Source organism: Anas acuta, chromosome Z (assembly GCF_963932015.1).
Source record: "Anas acuta chromosome Z, bAnaAcu1.1, whole genome shotgun sequence".
In the NCBI taxonomy this organism is placed as follows: Eukaryota; Metazoa; Chordata; class Aves; order Anseriformes; family Anatidae; genus Anas; species Anas acuta.
In genome coordinates, this window is record NC_089017.1 from 54825437 (window position 1) to 54850314 (window position 24878).

The 24878-nt window shown below is 37.8% G+C and overlaps 1 protein-coding gene across 4 annotated transcripts in view; it reads left to right on the top strand.

The window, feature by feature from the left end:
• FER (FER tyrosine kinase) overlaps positions 1-23582 on the top strand; it is a 187366-nt gene extending 163784 nt beyond the window's left edge. For all 4 annotated transcript variants that reach the window (XM_068666029.1, XM_068666032.1, XM_068666030.1 and 1 more), the window contains 3 exons: positions 11741-11895; positions 15647-15769; positions 17772-23582. In XM_068666029.1, coding sequence (XP_068522130.1) covers positions 11741-11895; positions 15647-15769; positions 17772-17914 — 421 coding nt within the window. In that variant the 3' untranslated portion in view covers positions 17915-23582. The remainder of the gene's footprint in view (positions 1-11740; positions 11896-15646; positions 15770-17771) is intronic.
• The last annotated feature ends 1296 nt before the right edge of the window (positions 23583-24878 follow it).

Genomic DNA, 24878 nt, shown 5'->3' on the forward strand with positions numbered 1-24878 from the left:
ATTGTGCTACAGAATAGAATATGTAAAACATTCAAAACTTAATTCAGAATTAAGAACTGAGAAGCCCTCCTTGTATAAAAGGGCAAGGACAGTTACTGCAGCAAGTTTGGTACATCAAGTAGGTTGATTAACTCCATGATATTATCACATAAAGAATTTGCTAGTTAATATAATCATATGCTCTGCTGTTGTGTTTCACCTTCATTATTTCTATGAATGATACAGTACATATGGAAATTCTTACTTGAATATGGTATTTGCTTACTGGGAACAACACAGTCTATTTGTACATCTGATTTTGTAAATGGAAGATGTCTCTGAATTTGAGTTGCAACTTTCTTGAGCAAAGAATGAAAACTTCTGATCCATCTTGGATAATTATCCATCTTAGATACTTAAAGAATTATCTATCTTGGCTGACTACTTTCTGGACACTTAATTTTCTGTAAAATTCACTTGAATATCAAATAGGTTTTTGAGGAATATTAAAAATGTTATGAATATCATAAACTTACCCATGTTTTTGCTTAAAGGTAAGGATGAAGAAAAGGCAGAGGCATTTAATGGTTTTTGGTTTTTGTTTGTTTCATTGCTTTTTGCCTCAGCTTTTAATCACAATGACAGATCTTGGGCTGCCCAGTCATTAGAGTTGGAAGGACCACAACTAGGGTAGCAGTGACTTCTCATCTGTGGTCACCAAAATTGTAAGCTGAGATTGTGTCAGCTGGGTGTTCATAAGACCATGAGGCCTGATGGGATTCTCCTCAGAGTACTGAAGAAGTTAGCAGACATTATAGCTGGACCCCTTTCAATAACCCACCAAAGCGCTTGGGAATCTGAGGTCTCCCCACAGACTGCAAGTTAGCCAGTGTTACACCAATCTACCAGAAGGTCATTAGAAATGACACAGGAAACTACAGACCTTTTGAGTCTAATCTCAAGGGGGATGCCTTGCAAAGGGACCTAGATGCACTGGACAATCATTGGTGGCATGAAGTTCAACAAGTTAAATGCTGGGAGCTGCCCCTGGGGCAGAGCGCTGCCAGACACAGGAACAGGCTGGGAGATGAGCGGCTGGGGAGCAGCTCAGGAGAAAGGGGCCTGGGGGTGCTGGTGACAGCAGGCTCAGCATGGCCAGCAGCGTGCCCTGGCAGCCAAGAGGGCAAACACCATTGTCGGGTGCATAAATACAGCATCAGCAGCCAGTCAGAAGTGGTGATGCTCCCACTGTATTTAGCGTTGCTGCGGCCTCACCTTGAATATTGTGTGCAGTGCTGGCTTCCACAGTGTAAGCCATAAAATCACAGAATGGCTTAAGTTGTAAAGGACCTTAAAGATCACCCGGTTCCAACCCCCTGCAATGGGCAGGGACACCTCCCGCCAGACCAGGTTGCTCAGGGCCTCATCCAGCCTGGTCTTGTACACCTCCAGGGATGGGGCATCCACAGCTTCTCCGGGCAGCCTGTGCCAGGGCCTCACCACCCTCTGAGTGGAGAATTTCCTCCTAACCGCTAATCTAAATCTCCCCTCTTTTAGTTTAAAGCCATCTGCAAAAAGTCGCTGTCTTGTCTTTTTTATAAGCCCTCTTCAAGTACTGAAAAGCTGCAGTGAGGTCACCCTGGAGCCTTCTCCAGGCTGAACAGCCCCAGTTCTCTCAGCCTTTCTTCATAGGAGAGGTGCTCCTCTGGACCCACTCTAACAGCTCCACATCCTTCTTGTGCTGGGGGCCCCAGACCTGGATGCAGCACTCCAGCTGGAGCCTCAGAAGGGCAGAGCAGAGGAGGGCAATCGCCTTCCATGGCCAGCTGACCACGCATCTTTTGATGCAGCCCAGTATGCAGTTGGCCTTCTGGGAAGCAAGTGTGCATTGCTGGCTTGTGTTGAGAGGACAATAAATAGGATTGTAAGACACTTTGAAGCATCCAGAAAAGGGCAACAAAGCTGGTAAAAGGGCTGGAAATTATGTCCTGTGAGGAGAGGCTGAGGACAGTTGTCTGGTCTGGAGAAAAAAAGGCCAAGAGGTGACCTTATGGCTCTGCAACTTCCTGAGGAAGGGAAGGGGAGAGGGAGGTGCGGGCCTCTGCTACATGGTAACTGATGACAGGACTCACGAGAACAGCACAAAGCTATGCCAGAAGAAGTTCAGACTGTACGCTAGGAAAAATGTCTTTACCATGAGTGGTCAAACACTGGAACAGGCTTCCTAGATAGGTGATTGATGCTCCACACCTGTCAGTGTTCAAGAGGCTCTTAGTCAATGCCTTCATTAATGTGCTTCAACTTTTGGTTAGCCATGAAGTGGTGAGGCAGTTGGACTTGATGATCTTTGTAGGTCCCTTCCTACTGAACTATTCCATCCTATTTGTGCCTATTATACTATAATGTTCTTTCCAGACTGTAGGAATGGTTGCGTGGGATCCTGTAGTGGTATTTCTGTCTGTCCTACTGTTAGAGATTTCTGGAATGTGTTTTTCAGTTTTCAGTTGCCCTAGTATTATAGGATTTCCATAAAGTTACTTACCATCCAGTGCTAGCACTATCCAGATTCTTAGTTTTCACTTAGACTATCACTAGAATTGCTTTTTGTAGCTTTTTTTTTTCTAGAATTGGATTCTCATAGTCTAACCCATAACTTTATCAGAAGTAAGGAGGCTAGATAGTTTATTGTACAGTTGTCCAAACTTAATATGTAAAGGCCTTCTCATGAACATAAAATGTAGGTTATGTAGATCTTTAGTTCCCCTACCTCTAAAAGGAAGAAAAGGGGAAGGGGCAAGGGGTAAACAGGGAGGAGGGGACTACTTACAGGTTTAGCATTACTTTAAAATTGTAGGGAGCATTTATGTACCCTCTTAAGTTGTTCGTGTTGGACAGTTAAGGTAAGTTTTCCCAACTAACAGAAGAAAAAAGTTGAGATACAAATAAATTGAATTGCAAACCATTGTTTCAAGAGATAAATGAAGTATAAGGGGGGAAGAAAAAGGACATTAGACATTCATAAGTCTTACATTTAGCTCAGCTCATTACATGCAATCAGAATTGCACAGGAAAAAAGGGTTATAAAAATCTACAGGGACATCAATGCAAAGAAGATTATTATAGACTAAAATGACTATGTTTCTGTATTCATCAAAATAATTGTTCAGAAAAGTACAAATAATAACTATTATGTTCTAAAAAAAAAGTTGAGAAACAAGGCTGATAAAAAACATGTAGATGCTGCTGATAGGAATGTTTCTGTTCTAAAACCAGAGACATTCCTCAGAAAGAGGAGAAAGGTGGGAGGAATAGATGATGTATTGATTTATTGTTTCATTTCTGTCTTTATAGTCTACTACTTTGATGGTATTTGGTTCTCTTCAGGGGAATTAATTGTCTACCATGCCCATCTTTCCCTCTTTCAAAATAGTTGGTATGGAAACCTTGTCATTCTTTGAAAATGGAGGATACCTAATAACTTTCCTGAGTGCTTTTCAAAGAAGGTAAAAGTTTTGTAATGCATCAGTTTGTATAGTCACATATCTGAGCTGCAAACAGCAAGTTTCCATTCCTTTATCTTCCTCCATTACTATCTCTTTAGTGGGCAGGTGCCCCATAATGTGTGGTAGGAACCTGGGATTCATCCCAGGTAAAAATGTACCCAAAGCAGAAAGGGTGCCCCTCACCAGCATGGCACTGCATGTCACCCCGCAGTGCCCCCCTCATCTCCACCAGGGCTGTGCCAAGGATGCTGAGCTCTCTTTGAGAGCTGATGTAGGCTATTTTCTCAAAGGCATGAGGGGTTACTCACTGCTTCATTCCCTCTGTGGGGGACATTTTTAGCTTCCTTATTTACCTAACTGCACAATGAAGCAGGGTCTTTGTTGACAGTGGCCCACCATACTGAAGACAAACAAAAGTCTTCTTTTAACAGCCTGATGCTAACTGGGAGCAGAAAGGGATAACTGAGTTTGTCATCCATATTTGCAGCATCTTTAAAACATGTAGCGCTGCCTCCCAATATCTACTGAGCATATTTTGTATTTGAATATAGTTTTGTTATTTTGTAGAAACCTGACATTTATGTGCTTCTTTGTTTACCAACTTACCAATCAATTTCTAGTTAGGCCATGCATTAATTTTAATGCTTAAGGTTTATTGGCAGTTCATTTTTTCCTGTTTTCTTTGGCCTTTATTATTTAAAGTTTGCCTTTTGATTTAAAGCAGTCTTAGTAAGATTTGTTCACAGAGATACATTCACCAAGATGTTAGAAATAATTTTGTCTGATAGCTCTAACTGCCATGACTATGAGAGTCAGCAGCACAGTGCTGGTTTCTTTGGAAAAAAATCCACCTTTAGATACAAGCCAGGTATTGTGGTGCTATTCAGCTACTGGACACAGTTATTTGGGGGTTGGTTCGTAACTTTTTTTTCTCTTTTAAGCTATTTTTCCTAATTTTTAAGTCTCTTAACCTGCAAGTTGCAAAATACTTTGGAGAAAGTAATTGAATGTCACTTACTGCTGCGAGGTGGGGAAATCTACTTATTTTATGGTTGAGAAAAACTGGGCAATATTGAAAACTCTGGGTAGTGAGCAGAACACTAGACATTATTAAGAAATCACTGCCACATCTAACATGGGTCTTCTCTGTTTTCATAGCCCTGTTCTTCTGTGAGAATGAAGGTGGACGTGTATAATATGAGGAACAGAGAGAAGTGATTATTAGTATTACAACTTGTACTGGGACTGGCTGGGATGGAGTTAACTTTCCCTGCAGTGCTGTGCTCTGCACTTGTAGCTAGAACAGCACTGGTATCACACCAGTGTTGTGTCTATTGCTGAATGCTGCTGGTAAAGCATCAGCTCTCTACAGCTACCTGAAAGGAAGGTGTGGGGAGCTGGGGGTCAGCCTCTTCTCACATATAAACCAGCAATAGGACAAGAGGGAATGACCTCAAGTTGCGCCAGGGGAGGTTCAGATTGGAAATGAGGAGACATTTCTTCTCAGAAAGAGCAGTCAGGCATTGGAACAGGTTGCCCAGGTTGGTGGTGGCATCACCTTCCCTGGGGGTGTTTTGTAAATAGGTTTGACCTAGTGCTTAGGGACATGGTTTGGTGGGTGACATTGGTAGCAGGGTGATGGTTGGACCAGATGATCTTAAAGGTCTTTGCCAACCTGAATGATTCTATGACCCTATGACCATGGCTTCCTCTAACCACCCAAGCCAGTTGCCTGGGGGTGGGCAAGACGTGGGGAGGGGACATTGCCAGAGCAGCTGACCTAAACCGACCTAAGGGGTACTCTGTGCCATATGGTGTCACACTCAGCAATAAAAGGGGGCGACTCCCATTTTGAAAAGGTCTGTCCTCCCAAACAACTGCTACACCCTGATTCCTGTATTGATGCCCTGATTGCTCGTTGATGGGAAGTAGAGAGTAATTTTTTTCACCTTCTCTTTGCTTCCTCAAGGCCTTTGCTTGTTGTTGTTTCCCTCTTCCTTTTCCCTTTAATTAAGTTATCCTTATCTCAACCCATGAGCTTTTTTTTTTTTTTTTTCTTTCCAGCCTGCTCTCTCTCTGAGTGAGAGAGCAGTTGTGTTGGAGTTTGGTTGCCCAGCAGGGTAAAACCACCACACAGTTAATCACTGTTTTCTTAGAATTCTCTAGTATTCATAACGATATATGAACTAATGTGGAGAAATCAAGAACACAAAGTGTAAAAGGGGGAGGACAGCACAGAACACTTCGAAGGATGCATTTCTGACCTTCTAATACTTTTCCAGTCTGTTATTAAGACATATAATTTTGACTGTGGTCTCCATGTATAGCAAAATGAGCACCGTGTGTGTATCAAGACAGTTTAGAAATAGGTATAATTTGACTTAGTTGGCTGCCACCACTGAACATTACCTAATGTGGTCAAAGGAGAGGTAGTGTCTATAGTCCACAAAAAAAATTGCAGTTTCACTTGTAGACCTGCCACTCCTTTTTTGATCAGGTAGTAGACTGTTTTGGTTGAATTAAATGTGCAGAGGGGATAAACTGATCCTGTTCACTAATTAATTACTTGCTTTTATCACCTAGGAGTGTTTTAACTCCGTGATCCAGGGAGGGGCTATAAAATGGCTAATTAGTTCGGTGAGGCAGTCTGTCCTGCTGCTTTAGTAATGAGTTTACGCTTTTGTTTTGCTTTAATTGATGGAATCCCATTCAAATACTAGGTATTACTTTCAGTGTATTTCTTCTGGGGGGCGGAGGAAGGGGAACAGAGTCCTTAGAGAAAAGTTTATGTGGTTTATTTCTTCACTGACAGACATGAATCCAGATGGTAACAACTCCCAGCACAGAGGAATTGGCTCTACTTCCTCTTTAACTTGCTATTGAATTTTTAGCAAAAGGGTTGTATGATCTCTCTCTCGCAGATTCAGCATATTCAACCCCTGTTAGTGATTTGTAGTCAGTGCCCTGTTTGCATTTAGAGGAACTGCTTAAAACTCAGATCTCTGATTTACATATTAATTTTTATTCTCTAGTAGTTGGAGGGAAAGCATTTGTTTCTAATAGCACTAGGAACTTGCATAATCATGGTATTAAGTAGTGAGAGTCATAGCTTCTCTTGTAGTAACAAACTTGTTCTACAGAGGATCAGTGTGATTTGTTCCCAATTTGTACAGCTTTCACAATGTGACATAAGGAATATTTGCTGATTTTCTATGTTAAAGAAGATATATATTGATTTTATGGAATTACTGAAGAAAGTAGAAAATGCTGCATGAGAAGCAAAACAATGCCCCATGTAGAGAGAGGCACCTAATGCAATTATATCTGCACTGTTTCAAGATGTGTGCTTTAGGTACCATTATAGAGAAGAAAGAAAACAAATAGAACATACTCACTTCCTTCATGTGTGTGCTTTTTTAATGACTGTCTAGAAAGTTAAATGAATTACTACAGACATTTAACACTGAAATTATCTGTAATAGTTTATAATAGTGACTCTTCACAGTTGTTTTCTGTTATCAGCTATGCATGCAATTTTCAAACAAATACTTGAAATGTCATCTATCATATATACTGACTCTTGAATGAAACCCTATTCTGTGTACTTCATATGGAAGGTTAAGATGCAAAGGGTATTCTATAAGCACCATAACAGTATTACGGTAGAGCTGTTTTCATTTATCAGTAGCAAATTCACATGAAATTTCACATCCTGGAAACTGGAAGAAAATTAAAGCTGTAACTTACTAATTTAAAGCAATGGAAGTAATACTTTCTGATGTCCTGACTTATTTCAGATTATAGCTATAAATTCTGTAATAAATCATAGTGTCCATAGTACAATTTTGGTTATTTTGTCTTGTTTCTGGGCTGAAAAATATGAATATCATCTTAAAGGAGACCATCAGACACGAGGAGAAGCAATGAAGAAGCTGTATGCAATATGTCAAAAAATCATAGCAACCCCTCAGAATAAAAAAAGGAAAGCATGAGGTAGCTAATGTGTTGATGTTTTTTAAAATGCTTTTAAAAATGCAAATACAACAAATCACTGAGGATTCGAAGCAGATGTAAAATGACAGCAAAAATGCTAACAAGATACCCTAATTTTGAGGGTATTTATAGGCCTTAGGAATGAAATAGCAAATGTTAAGCAAATAGACATTGTGAAGACATTACAAGTAAGAGAACAGGAAAAAAAAAATGAAAAATACATTCACAGTAGATGAAATTACAGAAACTGAAGTGGCTGAAGGTGAAGCACTGAGAATGACACTGTACTCATGCTGCTTCACCCCACTGAATGGCAAGTTACTAAAAGTGTGAAGTAAAAGAACTTTTGGTGCGATTTAGCATGATTTAAATATCACTGTATCTGCTAAACATTGCTAGTTGTTATGTACTCCAAGAAACAACTCCTCACAAGGATAAGAAAAGTGTCTGAGAGAAGGATTACTCTTGATAATTACGACTTGATCACCTCTGTGATGAAATGACATCTTGGCAGATAAAAGGAGAACAGTGGGTATTGCCCACTTAAACTTCAGGAGGACTTTTGGCACAGCATCCCATTAGAACCTCTTGGAGAAGCAGCTGAAATATGGGCTGAGTGGGCCAATAGCGAGGTGGACTGAAAATGTGCTGAACAGCCAGGCCCAGAGGGAGGTGATCAGTGGTACAGTCTCACTGGAGGCCAGTAACAAGCAGAATACCCTGGGGGTCAATAACGAGTCCCATTTCACATCTTTGTTAATGATGTATGTGATGCAGCAGCATGTTTGCAGATGACCCCAAACTGCCCAATGCACCAGAGGGCTGTGGTGCCACCAGAGGGACCCCAGCAGGCTGGAGACATGGGCTGACAGGGACCTCATGCAGGTCAGCAAGGGGAAGGGCAGAGTCCTGCACCTGGGGGGAGGAACAGCCCCAGTACTGGGTTGGGAACGGTCAACTGGAAAGCAGCTCTGCAGAAAGGGCCTGGGGTCCTGGTGGGCAGCGAGCTGAACACAAGCCAGCACCAGGCTTTTGTGGCAGAGAACGGTCTCTTCCTCCATGGAGATACTCTAAAGCCTCTTAGACATGGTCCTCAACCATTCTGTGATTACAAAGCCCCTTTGACTTTTTAAGTCCCAGAAGACCCAAAGATCCAAAGACTTACAAAGTCCTGAAGACTAAGGTGAGAAAGGGAAAGAAAAAATGCACATCTAAAGTGTTTTCTAAATTAGTGAGAGAAAGAGCATACCTGACACATGAGAAAGGAATAGAGCAAATCTACTTAAGTCAGAAATAAGCATATTAAGGTCTCAAAAGGCTTTATTGATGCAAATGATGTCTTAAAAGTAGTATATACTGTTACAGGTTCAGAAGTTTGGGAGTTTTAGCTGAGAGAAAAAAAAAAAGGTATTAATAGTTGGAGACTCATAACCATTACTACTGTATTTATTTTGCTCTTTGTAGTCTTACTAGTAAGTTATGTTTCATCTATCTTACAATGCATCCTTTTCTATCTTACTGTTAGTAACACTCACTATTTCATAAAATTCTATTGATGTTCTGTGGAAGATAGCAATGAGAATATTTCTCTATTTGATAGATGGGTAACTGAGATAAAAATAAAGAACCAGCAATTTGCCCAGAAAGATCGATGGTAGACTTGACAGTGGTGTCCACCCGCGCCAGCTGTGGGCCATTAGCTAACCAGTGGCCCATGATTCCTCTCTTGGTGCTCATGTACAGGGTGGCAGCTTGAGTAGTATCATTCTGTGACCCATTGCCTGGTAACAGACAGTTTGAAAATCACTTTCCTGAAGCAAAACTGTTTTGTCTGTGTTTTTTTTTCAGGAGATCTAATGTTAATTTATGTATATGTGTATTCAAAATACAATGTCACAAGCTCTACCAGTTTGATTTTCTTGGAAGTGTACTTGTAAATTTGTAGTAATGATGAAAAATGCTTCCTCTAGGTGACTCTAAAAGAAACAGAAAGCTGGTACAAACAAAACAGGCAAAAACTATGTGAACTGAGTGTAATCTTTGCATACAAGCAAAGACTGTGTACTATGTTCTATGTATTTTCCCTAATAATCAGGTTTATATATGAGGAATAAACCTAAAAAGAGCTCATTACTTAGGTTTTTCTAAATAACTTGTTTAAATACTAGGTCTGACATAGGTAAGGAGGTGTTCTTGATATTAATTAACTCCATGAATTTTCTTTCAGATATAACTTTTACTTATTTTTACTGTTCTTTACTTACTACTTTTTCCACTACTCATGTGCATCTGTCACAAAATTTAGACTAAATGAAGTAAAATGACCAAAAAAAAAATACACCTCAAAAAAATACACCTCATAATTAAAGTATGATTGGAACTTCAGCTATAAATTCTTGAAGTTTCATGGTGATACATTTTACTTGAATATAAGCAATAATAATTTGATTTTGTTTTACAGACCTCTTACTTTCACTGAACAGTATAACATGCTAACATCAAACTGTATACCGTGGTGCATATTACACATGCATATCTTCAGCTGGAAATGGTGATTTCAGGTGTTTTTAAGTGGTACATCTTCTCTAGCTGCAAGAATAATTGCACAGAGCATCATGCTAGAGATACATAAATGTTCTTATTGGTAGAAATCTTGTGTGAGTCAGCTACAGTTTAAATGTTTGGATCTATTTTAATAACTACCCTGAAACAAAGGCTCTGTCTACATAACACAAAATGCAGTGCAATATCAATATGGATCAAATGATCAAAGTAGTTTTAGACATAAAAACTTACACATATATATATTTGGATCAAGACTTCTACTTCAGACTAAATTCACTTTGGGCCTCTGTGCTGGATGTCACCACCATTCATAGTGTTTGAAGCTGTCATTGGTTCAGACCCTTTTTTCTGCTTTAGGTATGGAGACAAACTTGGTGCACACCTTCTTCCTTGGACATCTTCCAAAAATGATGTAGTTTCCATGCACCAAAATCTCTCTTCAAAACCAATGTGCATTTGTGCAATGTGCAATGTGCTCATGGGATTTGCTTCAAAACTGTGCTACAGCTCCAGTCCAAAGCATGAAAGCTAATGTAGTTATCATGGAATATTAGCTGTTTAAGCTGGAAACAAACACTGTAAATTTAGTTTTAAAATACTTTGCCCATGAATTGTAGGTAGCATTACGGATTAAATTTTATTGTTTTAACTCTTTTTTTTTCCTCCTAAAAATTCTGTGAACTTCATGGATAGTTGTGGTGGGTTGACCTTGGCAGGCTGCCGGACGCCCACCCAGCTGCCCTCTCACCCTGCTGCTCAGCAGGACAGGGGGAGGAAGTAAGATGACAAATCCTGTGGGTCGATTAAAGGACAGGGAGATCACCTACCAAATACCATCACAGCCATAACATACGTGACTTGGGGAACTTCAATTCAATTTATTAACAAATAAATTAGGTTTGGATGGTGACAGACAAAGACAAAAACTAGCACTCCTTCCCCCCTGACCTCCCCTTCTCCCAGGGCTCAACTTCACCCCTTCCTTCCTGACTCCTCTACTTATCCTCACCCCACAGGCACCGCAGGGGGATGGGGCGTGGGGGCTGTGCTCAGTCTGTCCCAGCTTTGCTCTGCTAATCCTTCCTTCTCACACTTTTCCCCTGCTCCTGTGTGGGGCTTCCCACAGGCTGCAGTCCTTCAGGAGATGCCCAGCTGCTCCGCCACGGTCTCTCCACGGGTCACAGGGGAACTTCTGCTGTGGCACCTGGAGCACCTCCTGCCCTCCTTCTGCAGGGCTGGTTCTCTCACACTTGCTCCATGCTCCTCTCCCCCACAAGCACCATTTTCTTCCTTTCTTAAACCCGTTTCCCCAAGGCATCTGGGCTGTGGGGCCTGGCCATGCCCTGCGGTGAGGCTGCTGGAGCCGTCAGGAACTGGCTGTGTCAGCATGGGGCAGCCCTGGCCTCACCCCATGCATCAGCCCCACAGCCCCCTGCCAGCACCAGGGCACCATGATCAAGGCATTGACCAGGCACAACAGCCTCACCTGTGCTCATTTCATCAATGAACTGGTGACGGTGACATACTTGCTTTTACTGGCCTGTGAAGGTGACGCGGTGACATACTTGCTTTTACTGGCCAGTTCGGCTGTGGTAGAAAAGACCTAATAATCCATTTCGTGTTGTTCTTCACAGTTTCAATGCTCTTAAGGATTTTCAAATTTGTAAAAATGTTGTGGTTTCTGTCTTGTTCTAACCTAGAGACCTGGCTGCAAGGAACTGCTTGGTAGGTGAAAGCAACATACTGAAAATAAGCGATTTTGGAATGTCTCGTCAAGAAGATGATGGAGTGTATTCATCATCAGGCTTAAAGCAGATTCCTATCAAGTGGACTGCCCCAGAAGCCCTCAACTATGGTAAGGATGAATGTGTACCTTCTTGCAAAAACACCTATAGCATGAGAAGATAGGATGAGAAGGGCTCAAGGCTCAAGACAAGGACAGGGAGTTGGCTCCCCAGTTGCCATCATGGGCCAAACAGACTCAGGGAATGGAGACTAATATAATCTATTGCCTATCCCTAGCAGATTAGAGCAGTGAGAAACTAAAAGCAAACTAAAAGAGGCCACCCCTGCAGCCCCCTGCTACCAAAGCCTTGCCACATAAACCCAATATAAATGCTCTGTTCAAATAAAAATGTTTCAAATATGCTAATGTGTAGTGAGGCTAAATATTTTAACCTCATTTGTGTGTAAAATACTGTTCCACACTCCAAAAGAAGTTAGCAACATCAGAATTGTTATTATGTAGCAATAAAATAATGCTCTGGTTATGTTGCCAACTGATTCTAGTGGCTGGCCTAGTTTGTCATCTAAATCATTAGCAAAATGAGTGGCAGGTTCTGCATATTTATGGCAGTGATTGCTTTAGCATTTCTTTGAAAATGGTAGAAAATGTTAGTATTCCATGTTAGATAAGTCATTGCATTTGAGAGGACTAAAGTCACTGCTTTATATAGTTTTTTCAACTGCAGCTTTTCTTTACCTCCACTTTTATAAATTGCTATGCTGTTATCACAGACGAAAATGCCATTATTTCTGCTTAAGGGAAGTGGTCCTTACTATGTGGGTAGTTTTTCCAAAACAAAAATAGAAACTGCTGTATTTAGCTTTTTAGCTTGCAGGTGGAACTAGAAAAAATTAGATTTTCTAGGTTTGCTGTGAAGAATCAGCATATTAAATGAATGATCTCGTACTCTGAATGCATTTCTCCCAACCAGATCTTTACTTGATTTCTTAGAAGAAAAAATGTTTAAAATACTTTATTTGAAACATCTGTAAATATTCCTATAATCTCTTAAAGCTTCTGTTTAAACTCATGGATTGGAAATCATAACTTTATGGCTCACAATTGAGAGCAAAATGCTTCACTTCATTAACAGTTTTGCTGGAGTTAATGCCATTACATAGTAAGCTGATCTTCCTTTTGTAAGGCTAAAAATAAATGTAGTTACACTAAGAGAGCTTACAGTATCAATTATTCTCGGAGGTGCTAATGTTGCTAGTGTTTACTGTGTAATACACTTTCTCTTCTGTGTGTTTTTTTTTCCTACTACAACTGGTGTTTTGAAAGTTGAAATAATTTTCATTATTTCAGACGTGCATACAGTTTATTTGATATATATGATAGAAACATAGTGTTTATAGGCATATGCAGTCCAGTGAACTACATAAAGAAGGAAACTGTCTTACATGACAACACGTTAATTTTGAGGGTATTTTTATGCAGATTACTGGGCACAAAACTGCAGCTGATTAAAATCAAGTTGGTGTTTCCTAAAATGCATCTGTATCCAACCAGTTTTAAGTGATTTTCTGTAGCATTTTGAAAAAAAGTTATCTCGAACATTTCTGAATGTGTTCAGCAGTCTCATATTTAACTTTCAAAATGTGGTAGTAGGTTTCTGGGTGTTTTTGAAGGATCTTCTTTTCTTCTCAATAGAAAGATGCAAGTAGAAATATTTGTTTTGCATTTTACAATCCTAATAATGTGGTCCTAAGTACTGCATTCATTTGTGTAGGTAACACTGAAGGTATTTAAGGATACCAGACTGAAACAGAACTAAATCTTCAATATTTCAAAACTACTTGGCAGCCACTCTTTGTGCTATTTCATAGTGGCAAAATTTAAAGGTTGGAAGATGAGGGGTTGGGTAATTTTCCCATCACATGAATGATACAGTGTTTAAGAAAATAAGAAAAATTTGGTTTTTAATCACCTTTGAATTCATACTAAACAACAAATTAATAGTAGCTCAAAAAAAGGAAACAAACAAACAAAAAAAAAAACAAACAAACAAGCAAAACAAAACAAAGGAAAAAAAAAAAGAATTTGTGAATTCTGGAAATTGGATTAGGAGAAGTGGAGTGGTTAGAGAGCTGTGCCTGAAAACATAATGAAATCCTGATGCTTCTGAAGTTTGTGGAAGACTGAACCTCAGCTTCAGTGGGTACTGTTCAGTGCCATTCCTTAACATTATTTTTGCTTGGAGCTACATGATTCCCATCACTTTCAGCAAGTGGAAAAACTGCTTTAAAAGCTCTTAATAAAGATATATATGTCAAGTGTAGGATATTTTTGCTTATGGTTCTCTCAGAATTCAAATACACATTTAGAAGTTATGTTTTTTGAGTACAACTTCATGTTGTTTGTTATGTTAATAAATCACTGCTTTTTTTTTTCTATGAATGAATAAGCTTTTTTTTTCCTTTTTCTCTTTTTTTCCCCCAGATAATAGCATAGCTGGAAGGCTAATTAACAGTGAAAAACATGTATTTTCTTTTTTTATTTATTTATTTTAGTTTTTAAAAAGCTAATCACCTATCTTGTATTTACTGAATGATTTCAATGAAAAGTGTTAAATTACTGGATGCCAAACTCTGAAGAGAGTTGATATGTAGACAAGAAAACTAATCTTGCAGCAAAGAGCTTAGTGAATGTCCATAATTACCATCTACTAGGCACACTAGCAAATGTAGCACAGCTGGAAGTGATACTTAGTTTACAGTAAACTGAACTTTCTGATGTCAGAACAGTTGTCGTACCATGAACTGTCACTACAATTTACATGTGTTTTCCTTTTTTCTAGTGAGAAGTGGCTTAGTTTGGTTTGTTTAGTGGTTGGACATGAACAAACAATACATTCTCAAGCATGCATATAATTTTAAGAACAAAGGCATACACAATATAATAGTATGCAGCAGAAATACACACATCAAAGCTGATGAAAGAAATATGGTAAATGGATTTTTAAGTTAACATTTTCATAGGTCCTGCTGCTGCAAAGGTCTTGCAGCCTTCACTTTGTGATGCAGTACCTTTCTTAATGTGAATCCAACAGGGACAACAGTAGTATTTTCTCCAAGATCTCACCTTCCATAACATAAAGCTTTAATTACACAAAGAGGTTTGGAATTCAGTTATTTATTTTTTTTTCTGTCTCTGAAGCATAGTTGAAAACAGTAGAACCAGCAGGCCTGATGTTTTCTTTTCTTTTCCTTTAACTGATTGGGAGCGTCAGTTCTTCAGGGTCCAAATTAAACAACAATTGAAGAAACTATACATTAATTTTCAGAAAGTATTTTCTCAATTAAGAATCCGATGTTCTCTGGGCAATTTTGGCGACATCAGCTGTGGTTGGAATATGCCATGCTATATTAGGGAAGTGGGAAAGGTAATTTCTAAGAAGTATCTTCAGAGTTGAAGTGAAGGTGTGTGATCTTTTTGATCTTTTTTTTTGTGTGTGTGTGTGTGTGTTAAAAGAAGAACAAAATTCGTTTTGGACAGTAAGAGGTAAAGAATTCTTAACTTATAAGGAAATAACTGACATGGTAAGGTCTTCTCAGCCATATGCTGTATGTAACAAGTCGGTCAAACTTCTTAAAACTTCAAGTCAGCTTATATTATTCCTAGGTATTGACCTTAAGATAACTTGTTTACCATTGTAAATGCTGGAGACCATGATACTTGCAGAATGTTTATTTAGTAGCTGCAACTTTGTTCTGCTTAAAGCTTGCTAATATAAAACTTGACAAAAAATATGTGGCTGTAATCATCTGAAGCATGAATTTCTCTAAAGGATAAGCTGTGTGTTTTCTCCTTTCCTCAGGGAGATATACATCTGAGAGTGATGTATGGAGCTTTGGAATCCTCCTCTGGGAGACCTTCAGTTTAGGAGTATGCCCATACCCTGGAATGACCAATCAACAAGCACGAGAACAAGTTGAGAAAGGTAGGGAATGAATAAAATGCTGTATAATCCATGAGGATGTAGTACATACCGTATAAAAATAGCAAAGAAATAGCATATCAGTTGCTCAGCAATTTTATCAACATTATTATGAGATTATTTAATTGCTAAATCTGGCATTCTGTGAAGAGCAGTCTGATTTATAGATTTATTGAAAAAAGCAGTATATTGACCAGTGACTTAAAGGAGGAAAGACTTACATCATGTTATCTGTATATAGAACATATATAACTAAAAGGTGAGATGGAGAAGTGGATTTACTGCTGTGCAAAGCAGAGGCTTGACCAGAATGAATTATTTAAGATTATGCTAATGCAGGTATAAATATTCTAAACTGCTGGAAGAAAAAGTCTGTATCATTCTATCTTCTCTATTAAAGCATTACAGGCAAAATTCTAGCAATTACAGTGGAAAATGGTAAGCTGCTTGAGCAGTGAGAGCCATATTTCTCTCCTAGAAAATAATCAAAAGGCTTTTATTTAAAGTAGCAAATAACTGTGAGCAGGGTTTCAGGACTTTGATTTATTGTCATCATTTTTATTGACATTTCAGAACTGTGCTTCCTCTATATGTGTAAACAGGTTCTAAGCAAATAAAACTGCTAAATAATTTTAAAAGAAGTCTTTTTATTATTATTATTATTATAATCACTGTAGGTGACCACTAAAGCTTGTCCTTAAAAGGCCAAAGAAAAAAATCTAGTCGTTTCCAGAGCAGAAGCATATTTGTAAAAGCACGTTTTATTACCTAGTTACTGAGATTCTGTTTGAATCCACTGAGAAGAAAAATCTCTCAAAATTGGTACAATTCAGAAATTAAGAAGTATATAATGCCTATTCAGTTTTTTATATTGTAGGAAAAGCATTCCTTTTAGCCTATTTTTTTTGTCATTTATTGTATCAGCCTATTTTCTTGGTTTTCACAAAATTATACCTTTTCTGTTTGAATAGTCAGAGAAAAAAATGCTCTAGCTTTTCTTCCTGATCTTGTCTGTCTCAATTACTCAATCAGTAAGAATCATCAGTAAATTTAGCCACCTTAATGCTTGTGTTGAACCGGGATAATTTCAATCCTAAATGACCATACAGAATCACTTCATTTTAAGAACAAAAAGTAGTTGTTGCCATCACTGTTTTGAACAATTAGTTTCTAGAGGCAACTTTGTGAAGGAGAGAATTTTTAGCGAGTTTCATATTATCTATAAGTATCCTAAAGCCTGGCTGTTCTCCTTTGAAGTTGCATGCATTAATCCAGCACCTCGAGCAGAAGCATATGATATAAAAAAAAAAAAGAAAAATAGTTCTTAGATTTACCTCTTGTCTGAGTCTACTGTCATTTATATTCTGATTTAGAAAGAGAGATACGGAGAATTGTGCAGTAAGCCTGGAGTCACAGAGCTGCATTAGCTGTAGGGTCCTTTGTACCAGCTCACTGTGCTGTCCACTGCCTGGTCTGGCTGCTCAGCACATTTTCAGTGCACCTCACTGTTGGCCCACCCAGCCCATATTTCAGCTGCTTCTCCATGAGGTTTGAATTGGATGCTGTACCAAAAGCCCTACCGAGGGTTAGGTGGGCAATACCCACACTTCTCCTTTTATCTACCCATATCTGAATAGTTATCAATGATTTTTCCAGTGGTTTGGAGCATTGGGTGACATGACAGGATTAAAACTTATGAGGGGTAACTGCTTCTTAAGATACAGGAAAAAAATTATATGCAGGTTGCTGCCCTCAGCAATGAGAGGCATACTGGCAATTCATCCTATACAGATTAAATGTCATTGGTACCCAAGTTTACATCAGTTTGATACTTAGCCATCCAAATGGGTTATGTATTGAAGACTTTGTTTGTATTACAAGTCCTGTAAAATTTACCCTCAATATCTGTTTTAATTCAATGGTCTTGAACTTCTCTCGTTTCTTTTTAGATTCATCAATATGTATCAGTTTTCAATACTAAACACTTTATTTTCTTGTGTACCAGGTTACCGAATGTCAGCTCCGCAAAAATGTCCGGAAGAAATATATAAAATAATGCAGAGGTGCTGGGACTACAAACCAGAAAACCGTCCAAAATTCAGTGAGATTCAGAAAGAGCTATCTTCAATCAAAAAGAAAGTGACATAGTGATATACTGGTGCCAAACTCAATGTGTGGGACTTTATTTTCCAGTATTTTCTCCCCTCAAACACTATGCGTTTATACAACATTATTTGCAATATTCTTCTAGGATTACTTTGAAATTAACTGTTTTTTTTAATATACATGTGTGCCATCTTGAACGATGTCTACACCTGCATTAAGGACATATACTGCCAAATGCTATATATCCAGTCACAGTAATATTGTCATTTAGGTTACATGTAAATAGGAAAGCACATACTATAGATTTAAGGGACTGTGGCTTTTATGTGTTTTACAGCAAGTAACTGCTAGTGACATTTTTCACAGTTTTTCTACTTAACGCTGTGTTCTCACTCTGCTATCCCTGTCCCAGATGTCAACACCAGCGGCACTCTAACATGGTGACTGTGTCATGCATGTTGGCCTTAAAACTGAAGACAGTTTTGACAAGTATTTCAACTAGAAACTTTTATATTTTTCAAATTCTTTCTGCAACTGATATTTTTAAATGACAGTTTGTTTCAACAGTAAAGGTCAGTTAGGTTCTGGATGTAAGTCTGCTTACTAAACAGTGAAATCCAGAATTTTCTTTTGTAGGAAATTGTTACATGTCCATTTTCTACCATGCTATAATACGTATTTCTGACTTTTGATGTGATTTGCTTCTACTTCCTATGAAGTCATCAAAATTCAGTAATATGTCTCTTTTACAATTGCCTATGTTTATTTAAGAAACGACAACAACAAAAAAATCAAGTCTTTACTACACGAAAGACTTAAGAAATTTCTTAAGTTAAGAAATACTGCAAATCACCTGTCTTCCAAAGAACATGTAAAAACAGTAGGCCAGCAGAAAGAAGTTTGCTAATGATAGCAGCATGTATTAGGTGACCAGTAATAGCATTGTTCTTAGAGAAGTTAAAGAATGTGAATTGCTAGATTTGCTTTTGATCCTGATTTTTTTCATTAAATTGGTAATAATTCTCAGTATGCAGCTAAACCTTAAGGCTTTGCTAAGCAAAAGTACATTCCATGCATGGTGTACAAAGGAAAACACTATGTCTGTATAGCATTAGGAGTCATTCATGAAATCAAAAGAAGGAAGTATATTTTAAGCCTCTGGCAGGCTGAACAAAGAAGAGAAATACTAACCTTCAAGAGATTTCAAAAGATGGGGATAGGCAACTTGTAAATGCCACCAGGAATTAAAAAATATATTTAAAAAAATGTTTAAAAAAATAAAAAAATAAAAAAAAATAATAAAAAAAAAGGTTCCTCATTATAAGACAGTAGATGGGGGAAAGAGGAAAGGTACAGTTTATTGCTCTGGCTTTGTGTCCTTTTTCTAGCTTGGATTATTTTCTAGGGCCCTGTGTAGAAATAGGAACAAGTTACAGAACCCTGGTCTGAGTTCCAGATTTAAGGTGCTTAAAATTTCTTTATGAATTACCTAAAACATCCAGATCAAGAGATGTCCATTACTGCTAGTGCAAGTAAGAAACAGAGACTGAAAATAACACAGCATCTGGAATGTTTATTACCCCTATACTTGACTGTTACCATGGGATTGAGATGTAGTGAAGTCTGGCTACATTACATTGTTATTTCTATTAAGTTGACTTTTCTATGGTCCACAGCATTTTTGCTCTTTAAAGTGTATTTGTGGTAGTACCGAGTGATAATTTTTAAGGGCTTTGCGTGACCAAAATATGTGTAGTCTGGAAGAGTTTGTTACATTGGAGTTAGTGTCCAAAAAAAACAAAGAATGAGCATGCTGTAGCACCTCACCTGCATTTGAGGTGGAACTGTCAGCAACCAAATATAAGGAATGGGGAATGCTTGGATTTCTGAAGGGATTTTTTTCTTGGAGCTAAGGAAGCAAATATATACCCCTGAAGGTATAGTACTTGAAAAACTTGATGGCCTCAGTGTAAACCTCCTTGCCAGCATACTGGACATATTTTCTTAGTACTACATTTCCAAGTAGCCCAAAGATATTTTCAAGAGCAGTGGGAAGCATTCTTGTTAGTTTGTATGCTTTCAAGTATTACATAAAGTTTGTGCCTTAATTTGCTAGTATGCTAATGCAAATGTAAGTGCACTAAGATTTAAGAACTGCACCACAAAAGTACAGAAAAATCCCTGTCCCAACCCCATGATTAATTCAACTGCAGGACATTATGTATGCATCACTAAAGTCTGCAAGTAAGGATAATGGTGTCTTCTCTGTCAACATTCATTGCTTCTCTGGAGAGTTGATATTCTTCTTCTATGAAGAGAATTATTTCTTCACTATATAACCTTGCCAGGAAAAAAAAAAGTATTTTTTAAGTAAAATACTTTTTTGTTTGTCTTAAATTAACTGGTGACCATCCTAACTATCACATGCAGATAAGGAATACATTCATATTTTATTCTGAAAGGGTTAACATTAGTAATTCATATCACACTGCCATTTAAATTTAAAGTCTGTAAAACAGGGGGTTTATATAGCAGCAAGATGTATTATTACTGCTGAAGTAAGCATCAGTTCAGTTAAAAAATAATCGCTTTTTGGGAAAATACCAGAAAGAGTTTATAGGTATAAAATAAATTTAAACACATTATGTGTTCTGGTTTTTGGTTTGTGTTTGTTTTGTTTTGTTTTGTTTTGTTTTTCCTTGTAATTAATTTAGCAGTGTTTGTGGCAGAATTTGTTCCTCATGTCTCACTTATAATTTTTGCCATTATACACTTTAGGAAATGAAATCCATAACTGTGGAAAATTTTTTAAGTTTCTGCAAACTTCTTGCAGGGCAATTTCCAAACTTTAATATTTAAGACAGACATGGTATTTAGGAACCACAGCTGCCATATGTGCTTGCTGTGAACTTTTGATGACCGAAGTCTTGTATTATTCAGAGTTTTCCAAGGTACTGATCATTTGGTTTGTGTGCTTGGTTTGCTCTAGAGAGTGTACAAAAAATGGGTTAGTCTCTTTTGGAAGCATGGTATTTCAAGTAGGTTCTTACACCTGCACTCAACCAGGCAGAGTCCAAGGGAGCTCTGAATGGTGTGTGCTGCTTAGGAGGAAGGACTCCAAATACTGCTAAGGGTCTGCTATAGGAGATGGAACTCAACAGGTTATCTGTTATTTTCATCTTTTTTTTTTTTTTTTCCTGAGGAATTGCATTCATTGTTGTTTTTTTTTTTTTGGTTGTTTTGTGTTTTTTTTTTATTATTGTTCTGAAGACATGCTTACTTTCAGTAGTTTTCATCAGAAATTGAGCCCAGATGTAAGCTTCAGAGTTCAGTCATCAGTGAAACCATGAGGATTCCTAAGCATTTCAGTTCTGTGGGAAGTAAAATATTGAAAAGCATCATGTCTGAAAACAAACTTTACTCCAGCAGAGGTATGACCTTTCAAAATCAGCACTCCACCAAGACATTCTCCTTGAAATTTACAGCTTCTTTAGTTTCTAATGAAAGCAATGAAGTAATTTTGCATTTAACATCTAAAGTTATGTTGCATTTTTTCTTCTCAACTTCAGCAAAGATCTACCATTTTATTGAGTTACTTAATATTTTAACGTTGTTTTTGGAAAGCATATCACCATAAGGCTATCAGTAAGAAGTGCAGTTTGTAAAGTGAGTCTCATCCTATTTATGTGAGTGAAATAGAAGACTAGTTAAGGAAATAATAGGTTGTTTTTTAATTCATGTTTTTAATCACCTGCTGTACTTACATCCTAGGAGCACATCAGTAAAGATTCCTATGAAGTTATATATTTGTTATCTGTTACAGCTATTTTAACCATTTTGTTATGCCTTTTGCACCCATTGCAAAGATACTAACAACAACAAAAAGCATACCAAAACAACAATAAGACCAAAAAAAAAACAAAAAACAAAAAACACCACTTCTGACGTTACACAGAGTAACCAAAGCTCAGAAACATTTGAAAATGCCTCCTTCCTCCCCAGCTTTTCCCAGATGTGTGGCTGCATGGATAGTAACAACAGTGATTAACTGGTAGGCCAGTTTCCATTATTCTTACTGTCATGTCCTCTAAATGGCAGTGCTGCTGATGCACTTTCAACTGTGAGCTATTTGAAGAGACGAGTTAGTGTGTGAATAGTCATCACATTTGATATTTGAGAGCAGTAGTTCTGAAAATGGCTGGTTGTCACAAGTAGTGATAACTCATTTTAAAGGTGGAATAAAAAGAAAGAGGCTAATTGGGAACATCCACTTTTTTGTAACAGCTGTCCTGTTTGTAGGTGACAGAAGTGTTTGGTATGCCTGCGCACTTGTATTTGTAACATTTTTATGACTAAGCATAAAGCAGTTTAATATTAAAATAAGAGTTCACCAATTATTTTCTTTTTCCTAAAGCAAAAAGGGACGTGTGGTATTTGTTGGAGGCATTCTTGCTAGGCAGGTTAGAATAATGTGGAGGGAAGAATGCAGGGAGGAATACCTCTTCTACCAAACAAGATACTTTCTGTCTTCTCAGAATTATCAGGAATAAAAAAATAAATAAATACATAAATAAATAATAATTAGTAATTAGAAAGTCCAAGGGATGTCCAGTATTCCTGAAGTTCCAAACAACCTAGTAAATCTGAAACGTCAGCTCTAGTAAAAGAGTTCTCTTCTATTTTCCTTCTGCAGAAATTACTACAAAAAAATTGAGTTCTTGAACATTCAGCAGTAACTGTGTAAGGAAAAATGCATCAACCTCAAAACCTATCCACTGTACATAGAAATAACATCAGTAAGGAATATTATTTATAGTCTTATACTATAATTCTCCCAGGATAGTGTTCCCTCCTCAAAGGCTACAAAATAAAATTAAAAATAAAAAATAAAAAATAAAAAGCTTAAAAATCAGAAAGTTTCCAGTTGAAAACACAAGAAACCAGGGTCAAATTCTGAATGCTCGTTCTAGTACTGCCACTGAAAAAGATAATGCATCTGTGATTTCTAGCTCTGTCCATTTTTCAGCCTTGCATATTTGTAGATTATTAACACCCAACTTCACTAGCAGACCCAGAAAGTAAAGACTGCTTCAGTGAAAAGCACAGCAAGTTAAGCTTAGCAGTTCCCACATTTTCCCCACTATTACCCATACTTACAAAAAAAAAAGGGGGGGGGGGGGGGGAGATAAACAGGGCTCGCAAATACAGTTGACTGAGGTCACAGAGTAAAAACACAGAGGTGCCATTACATCCTTTTTTCTTCTGTCATCGTATTTACAAAGTTCAATGCTTTGTAAATAGAATTTGCAATAATTGGCTTTGTGTTTAGACATAAAGATGAACTGTGAACCAATGTAGTATCATAGGACTCACACTGCTGCTACCTGCAAGAAGGCTTGGAAAAAGTGTTCCTAACTTGCAGCTGTTTGGAATTGCCATCTAGTTTAGAACTACAGAAGTTTGTACTACGTAATCAAGTACGTAACTGAAGTTTTGTAGTGCGTAATCAAGATCAAGTATAAAGCCGATGTTTTGTTAGTAGGGTAGGAGAGACAGCACATGCTTCTCCATGCTTCCCTTCATAAATTTAAGGCAATTCTGCTTTTTAAAAGAAAACAAGCAAACAAACAAAAAATAAACAGATTGGTCATAGATTCCTTCTATATTACAGATGTTGAAAATATTGGACACAATTTTTCACCACTTAAAATATATATATATTTATATATATATACACATTATTATTTTCATATATAGTCAGCTCAGTCTTTCCCAATATACGAAGAATTCTGTAATTATTAAATCTAGTAAGAATATGAAACACTTTTCTTACTGGTATGTAAACTAGCTCACTCCAATCCTGTGCTTCAATTATTAAAGAATCTTTCTGCCCTTCACAAAGGGGTGCAAGAGGTTAATAATTCTGTCTGAGCTCTGCTGTAATAATCTGGCCCTTTGCAACTCCAAACTGTTTCTTAATTCTGATGATGCCATGTAGCACACATGGTGCCTTTGCACTTACTACAAGAATGTTACTGTTGTAACAGAAAAGTTCAAATATATCCCTGTTTTTGCTTGACTTAAAAATATTATATTGATGTTGTACCTTGATTCCCGTGGCAACGTGTTGATATGAAAATTGAAGTAACTGTGAAGGTGAAGCACATTGTTCAAATCATGTTTCTAATCAAGTTACAGACCCTGGATGTATCATGAATTGTACATATCATAAAAGACATCAAAAAAGCAACATTTCTGACTGCCTGGTTTGTGACACAGAGCATCCTGCTCTTATTGGGAAAAATATGAGCCTAGTTGTGCTCCTGGAAAAAGGATTGATTTGGCTGTCAGACTAGACTCAAAACACTATCTTTGAAATTAGCAACAATGATTTAATTCCAACTAAGCCTCACCATAAACAAGCCGTTTAGTTACAAGAAATTTCCAAAGAGTGTTAATTTTCATTATTGTTATCCATTTTTGTTTTAGAAATTTGACTTCCGTCTGTAACATTTACTTGTACCGGTAATTATACCCCGCTACCAACAAAAGCTAAGGCTTGCAACTTCAGAAGATAAGCACTGATCTGTCAGTAAAGGTCTGTAGGGAGTTAGTTCACTAGGTGTCTAAGTTGATATTTTAATGCATTTTAAATATCAGAAAAGTAATTGTTTCAGCAAAAACCTGTTATGCAATTTCAACAGCAGTATTCCTTCTACAAAATATTCCTGCAGTAGTAATATTTGTACTGGGCTTGAATTCAACACGAAGGTAGAACTGTACCTTTCTTCTTCCTCTCACGTTTACCAGAAAGGGAACTGCTAAGTTAAAGCAGCCGGTCCAGGTGCTTCTGGCAGCATAGATGCAGCCAGGATGCTGCAGAGGCCTTGCAGACTGAATGGCACCGTTTTATGATATGCTTACACTCACTACAAGTCACTAACAAATCCTCTGGAGACTGAAGTTTGCTGTATCTCTGAGTGGGGCTGATTCCTTACATCGCCTG